The sequence below is a fragment of the Sapajus apella genome, unplaced genomic scaffold (assembly GCF_009761245.1).
Source record: "Sapajus apella isolate SASKATOON/1434 unplaced genomic scaffold, GSC_monkey_1.0 scaffold77, whole genome shotgun sequence".
Classification (NCBI taxonomy): Eukaryota; Metazoa; Chordata; class Mammalia; order Primates; family Cebidae; genus Sapajus; species Sapajus apella.
In genome coordinates, this window is record NW_022437017.1 from 3,886,933 (window position 1) to 3,904,063 (window position 17,131).

Consider the following 17,131-nt stretch of genomic DNA (forward strand, 5'->3'; position numbering starts at 1 on the left):
AGAGAGCACAGCCCCAGCAGCTCCCATACAAATGAGGTCTCCGATTTCAGGTGCGAGGTATGTGTGCAAATAGACTCCTGGTGGTTTGAGCTGGTTCCTTCACGCGGGAGGTCTCTGACTTAAGGTGTGAGGTATGTGTACAAATAGACTCCTGGTGGTCTGAGCTGGTTACTTCACGCGGTCGTGTTGATAAAGGTACGAAGCTCCCTGCCATTTACATGGGACATGGAGAGTGAATCAGACCCAGAGGCCTGGGGGAGATAGAAAAGGATCAATGAGGCCAGGTGCGGTGGCTCATGCCTGTAATCCCAGCACTTTGGGAGGCCGAGGCAGGCGGATCACCTGGCTATTTCTTCCTTTCCTTTCCTTTTCTATTCCTTTGTTCCTTCTTCTCTCTCTTCCCCATTTTTGTTTTTGTTTTGTAGAGACAGGGTGTCACTCTGTTGCTCAGGTTCGAGACCAGCCTGACCAACATGGAGAAACCCCATCTCTACTAAAAATACAAACTTAGCCGGGTGTGGTGGTGCATGTCTGTAATGCTGTAGGGTCCAACCCTGTAGGGTTCTGTGAGCCCCTCTCTGCTGGTGTGGAGATGAGAAATTGTAGAAAGAGAAGACACGAGACACAGAGAAAAGAGAGTTTGGGCCCGGGGGTCCACTGCCAACCAAATCGTGGAGTCCTGCAGTGGCCCCGAATGCCTAGACGCTCTCCCTTTATTGAGTTGCAAATCTAGGGGCAGGGTAGGTAGGGCGTGGCCTTGGTGGTCAGTGACTGGGGGCAGAGTAGATAGGGCATGGCAGTGATAGGGTCAAGTACATCACATGTCATACAGGTAGGGGCTCAAGAATTTCACATAGCCGAGATGAGGTAAGGAGCCTAATGCATCAGCACTTTTTCCATACTTGTTAGGAAAGAACAAAAACATTAAGATTCATATTCTTTTACTGATTATCTCTTCTAAGAAAAAAGGAACCAGGTGCAGAAGCGGAACATGAGAGTGGACGTGGAACGTGACCATTGAACCACAGCATGACATAGAGACAGGTAAGCCCCTGGATGTCTGCGGGCCTTCCTGATAGCATCAGGCCCACCGCAAGAGCTTGGAGGGGCCGAGTTTTCTCCTAACTCCTCTGGGGAAGGAGACGTCTCAGGCATCTTGGACGGCTCCTTCCCTAGCTGGCTAAACAGCGGGCACTTTCCCAGGTCTGACACCAAGGCGCCCTCCAGCAGCCCTTATGCAGGCGTGCGAGAGGGCTTAAAGCGAGTTGCCTTAGGGTCATTCCTTTCACAGTGTCTCCCCAGGTTCACACTTCCGACCTGAGAGGCATTAGTAAAAGAATTAGGATCACCTATGAATAACTAAGATCACATGAATAGCTAATAACTACTACCGTCATATTTCTAGTTACTTTCTTCTTCATTATTTATATAGAAATAGGCTGAGGCTTTTGGCTCCTGCCCCAGCTCCCCGCTACATAATCGCAGCTACTCGGGAGGCTGAGGCAAGAGAATCACCTGAACCTGGGAGGTGGAGGTTTCGGTGAGCCAAGATCGCAACATTGCACTCCAGCCTGGGCAACAAGAGAGAAACTGTCTCAAAGAAAATAAAAGAAAAGAAGACAAGAAAAGGATCAGTGCTGCCCTAAAGGAAATAAACTGATGTGACAGTGAGTACCAGGAAAGGCAGGGGTAGGAGGGGACTTTATTGAGGGTGACTCCCGAGGGCCTCTCTGAAGAAGAAGCCTTTAGACGTTATCCCTGAAGGAATTTGAGAAGCAGCCCTACAGCAGTGTCCAGTAGAGAAGGGAGGGGCCACGAACTTACGAAGGCTGGAGGGAGGGTGGGGACAGTAGGGGTCACACTTCTATAGGATGAGGTCTGACCGACCCATCCCAGTGCCAAGATGCGGGACTTTCAGTGCTAAAAACAGGACAGCCACAGGCAAACCAGGATGGGTGGCGACCCTAGGAAGGAGTTTGGCTATTTCTTCCTTTCGTTTCCTTTTCTATTCCTTTGTTCCTGCGTCTCTCTCCTCCCCGTTTTTGTTTGTGGGTGGTGACCCTACGAAGGAGTTTGGCTATTTTTTCCTTTCGTTTCCTTTTCTATTCCTTTGTTCCTTCTCTCTCCTCCCCATTTTTGTTTGTTTTTGTTTTGTGAAGAGACAGGGTGTCACTCTGTTGCTCAGGCTGGAGGGCAGTGGTATGATCATAGCTCACTGCAGCCTCGACTTCCTGAGCTCAAGGGATCCTTCCACCTCAGCCTCCCAAGTAGCTGGGACTACAGGTGCACACCACCTTGCCCAGCTGAGTTTTTTTTTTTTTTTTTTTTTTAAAGAGACAGGGTCTCTCTTTGTTGCCCAGACTGGTATCAAACTCCCAGTCTCAAGAGATCCTCCTGCCTTGGCCTCCCAAAGTGTTAGGATTTTAGGTGCACCCTGCCCCTTCCTCCTTTTTTAACAGCTTTACTGAGATATAATTAACATACCATGTAACTTGCTGACCTAAGGTGCATAAGCCAATGGCTTTTAGTATTTTTGGAGTTGTGCATTCATCACCACAATCCATTTTAGAACACTTCCACAACCCTAAGATGTTTGGGTTTTGTCTTGAGAACAACTGGGGCCCAGGGAAGAGTTTTGAGCAGGGGAAGGCAGGGGCCTCTCCAGATCCTGGAGGGGAACCACCTCCAGCTTCTCAGGCTGACCCGTTGTGGGGAGGGAGAGTTGATAGGGCCAGCCATCCCACCCCAACTCCCAAAAGATATGAAGTACTAATCCCCAGTCTCTCCCAGTTGGACCTTATTTGGAAATGGGGTCATTGTAGATATTAGCAGTGATGATGAGATCATGCTGGAGTAGGTGGCCCCTCACGCAGCGTCACTGGGTCCTTGTAAGATCATCAGATGTCTCCCTGATTCTGTGTAGATGGCTGGGGAAAAAAAAAGATGGCTATAGGAAGACTGGGACACACAGGGAGAATGCCATGTGACCACAGAGGCAGGGACTGAAGAGGTGCAATGACATGCCAAGGACACCAAGGACAGCAGGCCACTGCCAGAAGCCAGGGAGGGGCAAGGAGGGATCCTGAGACCTAGTTTTCAGACGGAGCACAGCTCTGCCGACATCTTAATTTCAGGCTTCTGGGCTCCAGAACGTTGGCTCAATACATTTTGTTAAAAAAAAAAAATTTAAAGGCTGAGCATGGTGGCTCATGCTTGTAATCCCAGTACTTTTTGGGAGGCCCAGATGGGAGTATCACATGAGCCCAGGGGTTTGAGACCAGCCTGGGCAATATAGTGAGACCTCATCTCTATAAAATATATATATGTACATATATAAAATAAAAGTAAATCTCTGTTGCTCTAGGCCATTTGGTCTGTAACACTCTGCTCTGGGAGTCCCAGGAAAGGAGAGGGCTACATGCGCTGAGGAGGGGGACACTTCCTTGCATGGAGGAAGAGGGTGTGAACTTGGCCCTTGGTGGAACAGGGAAGCCTCGGGCAGAGGTGGCAAAAGCTCAGCCCATTCATTGAGATGAAACTTCCACTGGTTTCTGTAAAGGTGTCTTGGGGAGGGCAGGGAAGGGGATGAGGACCTCCCAGTGGCATCCCCTCCTTGGGCACTGAGGGAAAGCCACAGCAGCTCAGGGGAGAAAGCGAGGACATCCTCTCTTCCTTGCCTGCCTCTGTCCCCAGGGAGACTCGCCTCCTGTTCCCACCTGGGGCTGGCGTGATAGATGAGAGGAGACAGCTCAACTTGGCATCTGGGTGGCATGGGGACAAGAGATCCCAGACCTTCTTGTTTTGGGGTCTGGGGCCAGCAGCCAGGCCCCAGGGACAGTGAGTAGAGGGAAGGGTGGCTGGGAGAACCCTTGACTTGCTGCCAAGGAGACAGAGCTGGAGCTAGGCTGGCCGGGGGTGTGTGAGGAGGGTACAGAGAGGGAAGGGGGCAGGGAAGGGGACTTTGACTCCAACCTCCTCTTTCTCTACTGACTGCAGGTGGCAGCTGCCCTTCCAGGAGCCAGCAGGGAGACCTGGGTGGCTGGGTGGGGACACCTGCAAGTCCCCACCCAAGCCGGCTACCACCCTATCCTGCCTTCTCCAACTGCAGGGACACTGCTCAGGCCTTTTGTGACACCACACCCGACAGTCCTTGGGGGTCCGGTCATTGCTGCTGGGTCCAGCGAGGTCCAAGCTCAGGTCACCCTGCCCCCTACCCCCCATGCCAGATCTGGCATCGTTGTGGGCAAACAATTATCTGGATGATCTTTATGGGGCTTAAGCTTGGGTGGGAGCAGATGGGGCATGAGCTAGGGATTTGGAGATGGCACACCCCCACGTCCCAGACGTTTAAAAGGCCCTCTCTGGCACCGGGCTGGGACAGAGGCCAGCAGGAAAGTGACTGGAGTCCAGTGACATGATGGATCTGGAGGAGAAGAGAGAGGAAGGCTCAGGCCCCCGCATGGAGGTGAGAGGGCCCTGCCCCCACCCTGGCCCCAGCTCAAGGTCTCAGAGCCCATAATTGGCAAGACTAATTAGTTTGTAGGGCACCTAATTAGCGAGTGGGTCCCCTAGGACCCCCTGATCCAGTTATGGCTGCAGGCAGGGGCTGGTGGGCTTGGAGGTCTGAGTGCCAGGCCCCAGGGTAGAGGGCAGAGCTCTCCGTGTGGACCCCTGTTGATGGGAAATGCTGGGACCTGGGGGTGGCTCCTGGGCTGTGTTTCCCTGATTCATGTCCCAGCTTTCAGGCCACACTCCACAGGCCCCAATCTAGGACAGCGGGATGCTGGCATTGCAGCTTGTCCCTTGAGGCGGCACCACGTGAAGTGGCACTGCCAGCTGGGGCCACTGGGGTGGGGGCCGGGATTGAGAAGGAGACTCATGTCTCATTCAGAGCAGCTCTGCAGAGGGGATCGGCAGGGACCATGGTGAGATCTAAGGAAGAGGGGATGGCAGGCCCTGGGGTCAGGGTGGGAGCCAGCGGGCTGGGAGGGCTGGGGAGGGGCCCCAAGCTGAAGGGCCAACCAGACTGAGCAAGTCTGTCCTCAGGCGGGCTCCCCAGACCAGGAGGGCTTCTTCAATCTGCTGAGCCACGTGCAGGGTGACCGGATGGAGGGGCAGCGCTGTTCGCTGCAGGCCGGGCCAGGCCAGACCACCAAGAGCGGTGAGCGTGGGCACAGGGATGCCGTCCACGGGGCATGAATGGGGCGGGAGTGCACGGCGAGTGGTCATCTGGAGGGCCTGGGGGCACGGCGTGTGGGAGGTGGTGGTGCACCCTGAAGCATCTGTGTGGGGTGAAGGGGTGGGGTGGGGATGGGGGTCCCAGTCCAGCTGTGTCCTCTGAAGTCCGTCTACATCCACACAGAGAGCGGCCCCACACCCGAGATGGACAGCCTTATGGACATGCTGGCCAGCACCCAGGGCCGCCGCATGGATGACCAACGTGTGACAGTTAGTAGCCTGCCTGGCTTCCAGCCCATGGGGCCCAAGGTATGTGATGTTCTGTCGGCGCCGAGGAGAAACCCGCCAGGCTGTGCTCTTCGATCCTGCCCCCGACACCAGCGAGGAGGGATAGGGACTGCCCCACCTCTGTCCATCCTCTGCCCTGACTTCAGATAGAGGGACCAAGGCCCAGGCATGGGGTAGAGGGGCCCAAGGTTATACAGGGGCCATGCCAATGTCAGACCTACAGCTGGAACTGTGGCTCCTGCCCCCAAGTCTGAAGATTCTGGGGAGGCCAAAGGGAGAAAATAGGACCCCTTCCTAGGAAGATATCCCAGAGAGGAGGGTGTGTGAGCTTACGTACGGGATACATACAATTGCATACTCACATGTGTTGATGTCATACATACATGAAGCTCAGGTTCTGATCAAGACCCCAGTGAGGATCCCAAGACCTGCCACCTCACACTCACATACCACCCTAAATGGCAGATATTGAGGGGAGACACAGACCAGTGCTGAGGATGAGGTGGGACACATGCCCACCAGCACTCTCTCTCCAATGTTTGCCACCTCTGGCTGGCACAGCCCTTGAGCCCTCCCCCTGGTTGACCCCTCTTCATCCACAGGACGGAGCACAGAAACGAGCTGGGACCCTCAGTCCCCAACCCTTGCTCACCCCTCAGGACCCGACTGCTCTTGGCTTCCGTCGGAACAGCAGCCCCCAGCCCCCAACACAAGGCCCCTGAGGGCCTGAGCCATCTTGGGCCTCACTTGGCCCCCAAAAGCTGATAAAAGAAATAAAACACTTCCATGAGCAACAAGGAACTGAGTATGTGTATATTTCATCAGGGGAGGGGCTAGGACGCCCACTTGGAGGCCTCAGGAGTTCCGCTGGGCAGCACGAAGGAGCCTCTCCTCCCGCTGCTTCCGTATCCTCTCTTTGAATTCTTCTAGCTCCTGACGCTAGGGGCGGGGAAGCAGGGGTGAAGGGGGACAGGAAGGGTGGAGGGGTACACATCTCAGGGCCTAGATCCCACTCCCACTCTCACCACCCTGCCCAGACATGGCGTCAAGTTTCAGCGTCTCTACTGGAAGCCCCCTGCCAATTACAATGGGGTCCAAGTGAGATCCGCTTCATTCTTCCAGGAGAAGGCAATAAGAAAACCACCCACTCCTCTGCGCTCAGTTCCCTACTCATGGCCGAGGATAAAATTTTCCTTTCTTGAGATGAAGTTTCTGTTGCCTAGGCTGGAGTGCAGTGGCACAATCTTGGGCTCACTGCAATCTCCGCCTCCTGGGTTCAAGTGATTCTCCTGCCTCAAGCCCCTGAGCAGCTGGGATTATAGGCGCCTGCCACCACGCTTGGCTAAATTTGATATTTTTGTAGACATGGAGTTCCACCATGTTGGCCAGGCTGGTCTTGAACTCCTGACCTCAAGTGATCTACCGCCTCAGCCTCCCATGCCCTGGGATTACAGGCATGAGCCACTGCACTCCGCCTAAAATTTTCATCTGAAACCCATCCTGGACACAGGAATCCAGCCTCCTCCATCCCCGGGGTAGAAAGAAGAGGAGATCGCTTACCTTATCAGATGGCCATAGCTCCCTCTGTAGGGAAAAGTCACAGCTGGGACACGAGTCAAGACCCTCCAGAGCCCCACACCCAGGGCAAGGTAGGCTCATGCGAGGCAGACATGGGTCCCCAGCAGATTGGTGCCCCGCACCCTCTCCCACCTCTGGAACGAACCCTTGGACATTCCTCTTAAGCCCACCTTGCGCTGTATGACATCGTTCTCAAACCACTCGGCCTGATTGGAAATCCAGAACATAGCCACAGGGAAAGTGAGGTAGAGTATCATCTGGAATGGCAGAGGGTGGATGAGGTGATTTCCCGCCGCTCCCCCCCTCCACAAGCAACATGTAGAAGATGCTGAGAGCCTGGGGACCCATTCTACTGTATAGTCCAGGAGCTCCTCCTCAGGGCCTCCCCAAGAACTCCAGAACTCCCAAGTCTCGCGCCCTAAAGCGTAACTCCTATAATCCAGGAGGCCTAATTCCTGAAAGTCCCCTATGAAATGGAGTTTTCCTCTCAAAGACAGACACACACACACACACACACACACACACACATACAGGCCCCAGCTACATTCAAAAGCATCTCCTGGAGATCTCATTACTCATCCCCACTTAAGATCGCGGGAGCACCCCCAAGCCCAGGAGGACTCACTCTTCAACTCTACTTCTCTAAGTCTAGATGAGTCTTCCTATCAGACACCCACCCACCACGAGCCCGAGAGCTGCCCCAGGATCTTAAGTCTTCCTTCTTTAGAGCCCCCTTCTCTGGTCACCCCTCTCTGAGGTCCTTCGTCACACCAGCCTTCTCACAGTCCCCAAACCCAGAAGCCCAAATCCGAGAACCCCCAACCTAGCGTCCCCTCTCCTGGATTTCCAACCAGAAAGGTTCCTCTCAAATCTCAAGAGCTTTCTCCTTGGAGCGCCCTCTTCCTTTGAAAAGTCCTCGATCTCCAGCCTCATCCTCAGATCCAGGAAGATCCCCTGCCCAGCCTCCCAACCCACTCCTGTATTCACTGACCCGAAATACCTCCACCTTCACCCCCATCTCGTTTCTCCCGGTCAAGAAAGCCACTTCCGCCCAAAGCCGACACTCCCGCAAGACAGAAGTTCATTGGTGTTTCGCACGCTCCACTGCTGAAGCTGATTGACCAGCGTGTGTTCTGATGACGTAGTCTTCGGGCGCCGCTATCTGCTTCCAGTCGCTGGTGTCGTCGAAACGCAGGCCTGTCAGTCAAGAAGGATTTAGCCAATAGAAAGTGGGTCTGGCGCGGAGGGGCGGGCCGTCATTGGTAGACGTCATAAATGCGCGACTCTCGACTGTGCCTGGGCATCCAGGAAAATGGTGGTGATGGCGCGACTCTCCCGGCCCGAGCGGCCGGACCTTGTCTTCGTGAGTCTACAGAGTTGCTGGGGGTGGCCTGCCTTGGGGCACTGGGGCCTGGACGCCGCAGGGGATCGGGGCCTGTTCGCCAAGGGGGTTTAGGCCAAAGCTGCCAGGCTGGGCTGGGAACCCTAACGGGCCAGAGACCGGATAGTGATGTCCGCACCGGACTGGCCAGGAGGAAAGATATGGTGGTGTATTTTAGGGCCTGAGTAGAAAACTACTGTCGAAGTGAATGAAGCGTCTAGCCTCCCAAGCCAGGGGCGGAAATGGGGGCGTACAGGGAATGGGAGAGGAGGGAGATGGCATAACTGAATCTTGAGAGGTGAAGACTGGTGTTTGAAGTAAAGGCATGATTACGAAGCCTGGGCTCTGGTTTCTGGGGTGAAGGCTTGGTTTTCTGGGTAGCGGTCTAGGCCTGGACTGCAGTACTGCAGTTTCTGGGGTAAAGACTTGGTGGCCAGGCTAGAAGAACCGTAGTGATGTGGAGCTTGTGAGGCGATGGCCAATGAAATATTTACTGTCTGGAGTAGAGGCATGACATCTTCATCAGATTGTTGGTGTCCAGAGTTACAGGCTTGGCCTCTGGACCATAACTCCTCTTATGAGATAAAAGCCTAGTTAACTTGTGGGGCAGAGTGCTTTGGAATCTGGACCTGAGAGCCCTGGTGGATGAGATAAAGGTTTGGTTATCTGGGCCTGGGGTGGTGGCAGGGGGAGGCTGAGAGGCTAAAGGCCTGGTATCTGGGAAGAGGCACTTTTTTTTTTTTTGGAAACGGAGGTTTGCTCTTGTTGCTCAGGCTGTAGTGCAATGGCACAGTCTCGGCACACTGTAGCCTCTGCTTCCCAGGTTCAAGCAATTCTCCTGCCTTAGCCTCCCGAGTAGCTGGGATTACAGGTTTGTGCCACCACACCCGGCTAATTTTGTTTGTTTTGAGATGGAGTTTCCCTCTTGTTCCCAGGCTGTAGTGCAACGGCATGATCTCGGCTCTCTGCAACCTCTGCCTCCCGGGTTCAAGCAATTCTCCTGCCTCAGCCTCCCGAGTAGCTGGGATTACAGGCTTGTGCCACCATGCCCGGCTAATTTTGTTTGTTTTGAGGTGGAGTTTCTCTCTTGTTCCCAGGCTGAAGGGCAATGGCACGATCTCAGCTCACTGCAACCTCTGCCTCCCAGGTTTAAGCAATTCTCCTGCCTCGGCCTCCCGAGTAGCTAGGATTACAGGCATGGACCACCACGCCGGGCTAATTTTGTAATTTTGGTAGAGACAGGGTTTCTCCATGTTTGTCAGACTAGTCTTGAACTCCTGACCTCAGGTGATCTGCCTGCCTCGGCGTCCCAAAGTGCTGGGATTACAGGTGTGAGGCACTGCACTCAGCCAATTTTGTATATTTAGTAGAGACAGGGTTTTTCTGGGTTGGTCACGCTAGTCTCAAACTCCTGAACTCAGGTGATCTGACCACCTCAGCCTCCCAGTGTGCTGAGATTACAAGCGTGAGCCACTGTGCCCAGCTGAAGAGGCATGTTTTGAAGAAGTGAGGTCTGGTGTCCAGGACAGAGGCCTGGCATCTGGGCCAGGGCCTTGGTGTCTAAGGAGTCTGATAATCTGGGGCAGAGAGCAGGTGGTGATGCGAACTCATGCCTGACCCAGAGTCCTAATGACTGAGAAGTCTGATGGTTTGGGTTCGATTGTGGGGAGTCAAATTCTGAGAGTAAAGTTCTGGACCAGTGTCTTGTTGTCTGGGCATCTAGTGACCTGACTTCCTTGGTGGGTGGCATGATCTGGGTAAAAGTCCAGAGTTTGGACCTGAGCCCCAGTAGTGGGGTGGTGCTGCACGCAGGCTCTGAGGGTAGGTCTCTCTTCTTCCCATTCCCTGGCCCTGGCAGGAGGAAGAGGACCTCCCCTATGAGGAAGAAATCATGCGGAACCAGTTCTCTGTCAAATGCTGGCTTCGCTACATTGAGTTCAAACAGGGCTCCCCGAAGCCCAGGCTCAATCAGCTGTATGAGCGGGCACTCAAGCTCCTGCCTTGCAGGTGGGAATGACTTCAGCTGCCCTGCCCACCAGCCCCCACCCCACCTGGATATAACAAAATTGGCAAATAGGTCCCAGGTGATTGTGTTCCATCGCTGACTTGTAAATCCTTTGATGGGTCAGCACACCTTCCCTGATGTCCCAGTCTGTCCCATCATTGCTGAGACATGCCACCACCACCCGCATACCCCTTCTTCCCACAGTTGCCAACTGGGGTGGGGCAGGTGGTCCTGGGAGGGTCCATAAAGCTGACCAATCAGCGTCTGTCCCTTCCTGTTCCCCAGCTACAAACTCTGGTACCGATACCTGAAGGCACGTCGGGCACAGGTGAAGCATCGCTGTGTGACCGACCCCGCCTATGAAGATGTCAACAACTGTCATGAGAGGGCCTTTGTGTTCATGCACAAGGTTTGGGCCTGCGCCAGGCGATGAGTGGGGAGGTGGGGCTCAGTCCATGGTGGTGGGTGCGGTGGGTGTGGGGGCTGGGCTCAGCATAATAGGGGTGGGGGCCTGGAGTCCTGTTGCTTCTCTGCATGGGAAGTTGGGTTGGACTCAGTCCTGGAGCTGGGGGTTTCTTGGTCTCCCTGCATTTATGTGGTGGCCCTAGGTGTGGCTCAGCCATAGGACATCGAGTGTCTGTGGCCAGGTCATGGAGTCCATGGCTTAGCCCCAGCCGCCTCTCTCCGTACCCCCAGATGCCCCGTCTGTGGCTGGATTACTGCCAGTTCCTGATGGACCAGGGGCGTGTCACACACACCCGCCGCACCTTCGACCGTGCCCTCCGGGCGCTGCCCATCACACAGCACTCTCGAATTTGGCCCTTGTATCTGCGCTTCCTGCGCTCACACCCACTGCCCGAGACAGCTGTGCGTGGCTACCGGCGCTTCCTCAAGGTGAGCCCAGCAGGTGTGCTGGTTCCCCAGGTTAGGGTTTCCAGAAGCAGCCTCAATGGGACACCAGCTCTGTGTAGGATGCCACCCAACAGATAGTATGTGGGACGAGGCTCCTGGAGACACTTGTGTTTTGTTGTTCATGATTCTTGTGTTTATTTTCCAAACAGTTTGCTTATACCAGTTTCGTATTAGACATAGAGATGGGTGCTGAGGACCATGTGACTAAGACACTCCCTGTCTGCACGGACCTTTTTGTCTCACTAGGAAGACAGATGCACCTGAGCTGATGGCATGAACCAGAGTAAAACCACAGCCATGAGGGCCAAGAATAGGAGGTGGAGAGAACTATGGGGGACGTACAGCAGGCAGGGTGGAGAGTGGAATCGCCAGCTGGGTGGGAGTGTGGCATGGTTTGCTCAAACTTACAGTATCTGTTCTGTGACACTTGGAGTCTAAGTTGGAACAGTCAGGATTGAGGCTAGACCCATGGGGCCCAGGCTGGACACCGTAGTCAAGGCTGGACCCATGGGATCAAGGCTATCCCAAAGGGGCCAAGGCTAGAACAGTTAGGACTGAGGCTGGAGCGTTGGAGCCAAGGCTGGACCCATTATGGGTGGAAGGTAAAGTCTAACCCAAAAGGACCAGGGCTGGACCATTGGGACTGAGGCTAGACCACTGCAGTCAAGGCTGTGTTCTTGTTGGTCAAAGCTAACCCAGAAGGTCCAAAGATGGTCTAGTTAGGACTGAGGCTGGACCCATAGGGGGTTAAGCGCCTAACCCAGTGGGGCCGATGCTAGACCAGTAGGAACCGGGACTGTACTAGTGGGGCTGAGGCTGGTTTGACAGGGCTTGCTTTTGTCCAAGACAGTGGTAAATGGGTGGAGGGACGCCCCAGAGCCACTGAATTTTGGGATGTGGGTGTGGCCTTGCCGCCCCACTGACTGCCTGAGGGGTGGGTCGGTCCCCAGCTGAGTCCCGAGAGTGCCGAGGAGTACATCGAATACCTCAAGTCAAGTGACCGGCTGGATGAAGCCGCACAGCGCCTGGCCACAGTGGTGAACGATGAGCGTTTTGTGTCCAAGGCCGGCAAGTCCAACTACCAGGTGGGCCTCCCAGGAACTGGGAGCTCGGTGGGAGGGCCGCCCTGCTCTGTGACTGAGCTTGAGACTCTTTCCGCCACTGCCCCATGCCCTACAGCTGTGGCACGAGCTGTGCGACCTCATCTCCCAGAACCCGGACAAGGTCCAGTCCCTCAACGTGGACGCCATCATCCGTGGGGGCCTCACCCGCTTCACTGACCAACTGGGCAAGCTCTGGTGTTCACTCGCCGACTACTACATCCGCAGTGGCCACTTTGAGAAGGTGCACACAAGCGCATGGGGCTCTGGGTTCAGGGCGGGGTTCATGACACTCGGGGACATACATTGACAAATGCACAGGCAGAAAACGTGCCATTTATGGCCAGGTGTGGTGGTACACGCCTGTAATCCCAGCACTTTCGGAGGCTGAGAGGGGCAGGTCACTTAAGTCAGCAGTTCGAGACCAGCCTGGCCAACATGGTGAAGCACCGTCTCTACTAAAAATGCAAAAATTAGCCAGGCATGGTGGTGGGCACCTGTAATCCCAGCTACTGAGGAGGCTGAGGCAGGAGAATCGCTTGAACCTGGGAAGTGGAGGTTGCAGTGAGCTGAGATCACAGCACTACACTCTAGGCAGCAGAGTGAAACACTGTCTCAAAAAGAAAGAAAGAAAAAGAAAACAGTCCAGGCGTGGTGGCTTATGCCTGTATTCCCAGCACTTAGGGAGGCTGAGGCAGGTGGATCACAAGGTCAGGAGTTCAAGATCAGCCTGGCCAAGATGGTGAAACCCTGTCTCTACCAAAATTACAAAAATTAGCCAGGCGTGGTGGCAGGCGCATGTAATCCCAGCTACTCGGGAGGCTGAGGCAGGCAGGAGGCAGAGGTTGCAGTGAGCTGAGATGGCGCCACTGCACTCCAGCCTGGGCAACAAGAGGGAGACTCCATCTCAAAAAAAAAGAAAGAAAACATAGTATTTGTGACAGACGTGCATGTCCCTGCACACAATTGCCATCCGAGTGAGGGGAGGGGGACATTCCTTCCCGCAAGCACACCAACCCTAGAGTCTGCCAGACTTGCGCTCCAAGTTCCCCCTCTGGCTGTGTGGCTTTGCCTCTAACGTGGCTTTATCCTCATTTGTAAAATCAGGGTGGCAGTCCCTCCCTATCACCAGTCAGCACGGTAATGCAGGCACAGCACTGAGTAGGTACCTCATGTGGGGGCCATTCTCTCAGGGGTCAGCTGACTATGTCTCTTGTCAGGCATTGGAGCGGGAAGCTCAGGGGATGGCCTGAGGCAGTGGGAGCAGAGTGGGGCTGGAGCCGAGAGCAGGGAAGCACAGGAACTCAGAGAAGATAGGTTGGGAGCCTTGCGAGCCAAACAGGCTGACGATGCTGCTGACTGGGGAGCCACCAGTCGGGTGGGAGCAGGCATGCGTTTCCCAGCGCTCCTTCCAGGGACATGTGTAGGCCAAGGCTGTCGGAGGCAGCAGGGTAAGACCCGTCAGGGCTGGGTAAAGAGAGGGGGCCTGAGCTGGGGTGGGTGAGCAGTTGGGGGATGGGTGAACTGGGTAAGAGGGTCAGGCAGGGGAGAGGGGTGCTTTGGAGCAAAGTCTGAGCCCTCCGAGGATGCGCTGAGGTGAGAGTCCCTGCAGGGTGGACCCCTAGGCGCTGGGGGGTTTTGGCTACCCGTTGGGTGCCAAGTGATTCACACATGTGTCTCAGTCAAGCCTTGAGGTCACTGTGCACAGAGGGCAGTCACCTGGTTTACTGAGGAGGTCCCAGGATCACCCCAGCAGCGTAGGGGTGAGAAGACTTGACTCTGAGGCTCTGTGCTGGGATCACTGCCCAGAGGTGCTACGGGAGGGCCTGGAAGGCCCTCGGGTTGCAGAGTGGGGCTGCTGCTGAGGGTGCTGCTGCCTGTTCTCTGTGTCACTTTCCTCTTACCTCCCCCTCTGGGTCGCCACAGGCTCGGGACGTGTACGAGGAGGCCATCCGGACAGTGATGACCGTGCGGGACTTCACACAGGTGTTTGACAGCTACGCCCAATTCGAGGAGAGCATGATCGCCGCAAAGATGGAGACCGCCTCAGAGCTGGGGCGCGAGGAGGAGGGTCAGCCTCTAGGGACCCTGGGCTGGTGGGGAGAGAGCTGAGTGGACATTGGCGGGTGGGGGTGGGGCATGCCTTAGGTGGAGCAGCCCCAGGAGGCTTAGCTGGGGGCCAGCCAAGAGGCTGGGTGGAGGCAGGTGGTGTGGGGGTCTTGGAGGAGCCAGGAATTGGGTCACATCTCAGGCCTGGGCCAGAGCCTGGCAGGGCAAAAGGGCTAGGGGAACAGTGGGGTAGGATGGGGTATCTGCTGGGGCTTGGGGCAGGGCTCAGGTAGACCCCCAAGCTGAGTATGTAGGGCCCAGAGCACTTGGCTAGGCTCTGGAGCAGAGTAAGGGCTGGGAGCTGAGGTGGTGGCATGCGGGGACCTGCATCCTGGGCCTCCACCCCTCATGAACATGTCTGTGACTCCCAGACGATGTGGACCTGGAGCTGCGCCTAGCCCGCTTCGAGCAGCTCATCAGCCGGCGGCCCCTGCTCCTCAACAGCGTCCTGCTGCGCCAGAACCCACACCATGTGCACGAGTGGCATAAGCGTGTCGCCCTGCACCAGGGCCGTCCCCGGGAGGTGTGCGAAGCCTGCCCTAGCTCTGCCCCTGAGGGCCACAGGGGCCCAGCCTCTCAGGGCCACAGTTTTCTGCAGAACTGGGGAGCCACCCACCTTTACCCATGTTACCTCCTAGGGGCCTGACTGTGCTTAGTAGGTCTTACTCTACCTCTGTTCTTGGGGTTCTTGTCTTGCCCTAGCCTTGCCTCCAGAGCCACAGCTCTCCTGGCCCTGCCCCCTAGGGGGGCATCCATCTCCTGGCCCCGCCCCTTAGGGGCCCCCAGCTCCCTCCTGGCCACACCCCTCAGGGCTGCTGTTCCTTCCTGGCCTCTTCCCCAAGGGGTCACGGCACCCTCCAGGCCCTGCTCCTCAGAGCCACAACTCTGCCCCCACACAGCTCTGCCCCCACAGTCACCTGCAGGGTCCTGAGTCCCATATGACCTCCTCCTTCCTGTCCCAGATCATCAACACCTACACAGAGGCTGTGCAGACGGTGGACCCCTTCAAGGCCACAGGCAAGCCCCACACTCTGTGGGTGGCATTTGCCAAGTTTTATGAGGACAACGGGCAGCTGGACGATGTGAGCACCCTGCTGTGTGTGCCTGTGTATGTACGTGTGTGTGTGCACATGTGCATGGATGTGTGTGTGCCTGTGGCTGCATGCATGTGTGTGCCTGTGTGTGAATGGATGTATTGCATATGTTTGTGCATAGATGTGTGCCTGCATGTGTGTGCTTGTGTGTGTGTGCATGTTACGGGGGGTGTGTGTGCATGGATGTATGTGTGCTTGTGTGTATGTGTGCGTGCGTGTTCAGGTGTGTGCATGGATGTGTGCGCACTTGTGTGCCTTTGTGTGTGTGTGTGTGTGTGTGTGTGTGTGTGTAATGTACCTGTGCATGTGTGTGTGCGTGTTTGGGTGCATGGATGTGGGTACATGTAAGGATAACTGCGTGTGCCTGTGTGCGTGGTTGGGTGCGTGCTGGTGTGTGGCTGTGTGTGCACAGATGCATGTTTGTGCCTGTACATTTGTGTGCACAGTTGCCTTTCTGACCCTTGATGGTGGGGGCTGTCCAGGCAGGCAGGGTCTCAGCCTGGCCTCTGTCCTCCCTGGCAGGCCCGTGTCATCCTGGAGAAGGCCACCAAGGTGAACTTCAAGCAGGTGGATGACCTGGCAAGCGTGTGGTGTCAGTGCGGGGAGCTGGAGCTCCGGCACGAGAACTATGACGAGGCCCTGCGGCTGCTTCGGGTGAGAACAGGCCGGGCTCTGGGGTGGAGGCTGTGGGTGAGAACAGGCCGGGCTCTGGGGTGGGGGCTGTGGGTGAGAACAGGCCAGGCTCTGGGGTGAGAGCTGTGGGTGAGAACAGTCCCAGCTCTGGGGTAGGGGCTGCGGGTTGGACGGCCAGGGCCGGGAACAGCCCCTGAGTGCCTCCCCGGCCACCCTCTCCCCCTGCAGAAGGCCACAGCGCTGCCTGCCCGCCGGGCCGAGTACTTCGACGGCTCAGAGCCCGTGCAAAACCGCGTGTACAAGTCACTGAAGGTGTGGTCCATGCTCGCCGACCTGGAGGAGAGCCTTGGCACCTTCCAGGTGAGCTGCCTGTGGCCAGGGAGGGCTGGGGCCCAGACTCGGCTCCAGGGCCAGCTCCGACCTGTCCCCTCCCCATCCCTGCAGTCCACCAAGGCCGTGTACGACCGCATCCTGGACCTGCGCATCGCGACACCTCAGATCGTCATCAACTATGCCATGTTCCTGGAGGAGCACAAGTACTTCGAGGAGAGCTTCAAGGTGAGGGGCCAGGGCGGACCCAGAGGCCCCGAAGGACTGTGTCCCTCCCCAGGGACAGCTTACAGGTCTGCTGGGGCTTTCGAGACACAACAGAGACTGGGTGGCTTGAACAGCAGAGACCCAGCTTCTCTGAGTCCTGGCGGCTAGAAGTTTGGGATCGAGGCATGGGCAGGGCTGGTTCCTCCGGAGACCTCTCTCCTCAGCTTACACATAGCTGCTTTTTCCCTGTGGCTTTGTGTGGTGCTTGCTTTGTGCATGTCACTGTGGAATTCCTTTTTTTTTTTTTTTCCTGAGA

The 17,131-nt window shown here is 56.0% G+C and overlaps 3 protein-coding genes across 6 annotated transcripts in view; 2 read left to right on the forward strand and 1 right to left on the reverse strand.

Moving 5' to 3' along the window:
* The first annotated feature begins 864 nt into the window (after window positions 1-864).
* On the forward strand, window positions 865-6,267 carry PCP2 (Purkinje cell protein 2). Of its 4 annotated transcripts, XM_032252003.1 has the most exons (6): window positions 865-1,044; window positions 1,433-1,667; window positions 3,997-4,465; window positions 5,035-5,161; window positions 5,363-5,487; window positions 6,069-6,267. In XM_032252003.1, exons 3-6 carry the CDS (start codon window positions 4,415-4,417, stop codon window positions 6,186-6,188), a joined length of 423 nt encoding a protein of 140 aa, XP_032107894.1. In that variant the 5' UTR covers window positions 865-1,044; window positions 1,433-1,667; window positions 3,997-4,414; the 3' UTR covers window positions 6,189-6,267. The 4 variants fall into 4 exon arrangements, with proteins under 4 accessions (XP_032107894.1, XP_032107895.1, XP_032107896.1 ...); XM_032252004.1 differs by lacking the exon at window positions 865-1,044 and having other exon boundaries at window positions 1,549-1,667; window positions 5,047-5,161; XM_032252005.1 differs by lacking the exons at window positions 865-1,044; window positions 1,433-1,667; window positions 3,997-4,465 and adding an exon at window positions 4,589-4,925.
* LOC116532663 (protein PET100 homolog, mitochondrial) lies at window positions 6,254-8,182 on the reverse strand. The gene is made up of 4 exons (XM_032252008.1): window positions 8,036-8,182; window positions 7,215-7,301; window positions 7,027-7,050; window positions 6,254-6,405 (listed from the first exon to the last, which is right to left on the reverse strand). Exons 1-4 carry the CDS (start codon window positions 8,060-8,062, stop codon window positions 6,322-6,324), a joined length of 222 nt encoding a protein of 73 aa, XP_032107899.1. The 5' UTR covers window positions 8,063-8,182; the 3' UTR covers window positions 6,254-6,321.
* Window positions 8,183-8,287: 105 nt separating this feature from the next.
* The window catches only part of XAB2 (XPA binding protein 2), a 13,595-nt gene continuing 4,751 nt past the window's right edge, over window positions 8,288-17,131 (forward strand). The window contains exons 1-12 of the mRNA XM_032252016.1: window positions 8,288-8,407; window positions 10,284-10,432; window positions 10,716-10,839; window positions 11,127-11,324; window positions 12,293-12,427; window positions 12,522-12,686; window positions 14,369-14,513; window positions 14,923-15,074; window positions 15,514-15,633; window positions 16,168-16,299; window positions 16,507-16,638; window positions 16,723-16,836. Of these exons, the coding sequence (XP_032107907.1) occupies window positions 8,357-8,407; window positions 10,284-10,432; window positions 10,716-10,839; window positions 11,127-11,324; window positions 12,293-12,427; window positions 12,522-12,686; window positions 14,369-14,513; window positions 14,923-15,074; window positions 15,514-15,633; window positions 16,168-16,299; window positions 16,507-16,638; window positions 16,723-16,836 (1,617 nt within the window). The 5' untranslated portion in view covers window positions 8,288-8,356. The remainder of the gene's footprint in view (window positions 8,408-10,283; window positions 10,433-10,715; window positions 10,840-11,126; window positions 11,325-12,292; window positions 12,428-12,521; window positions 12,687-14,368; window positions 14,514-14,922; window positions 15,075-15,513; window positions 15,634-16,167; window positions 16,300-16,506; window positions 16,639-16,722; window positions 16,837-17,131) is intronic.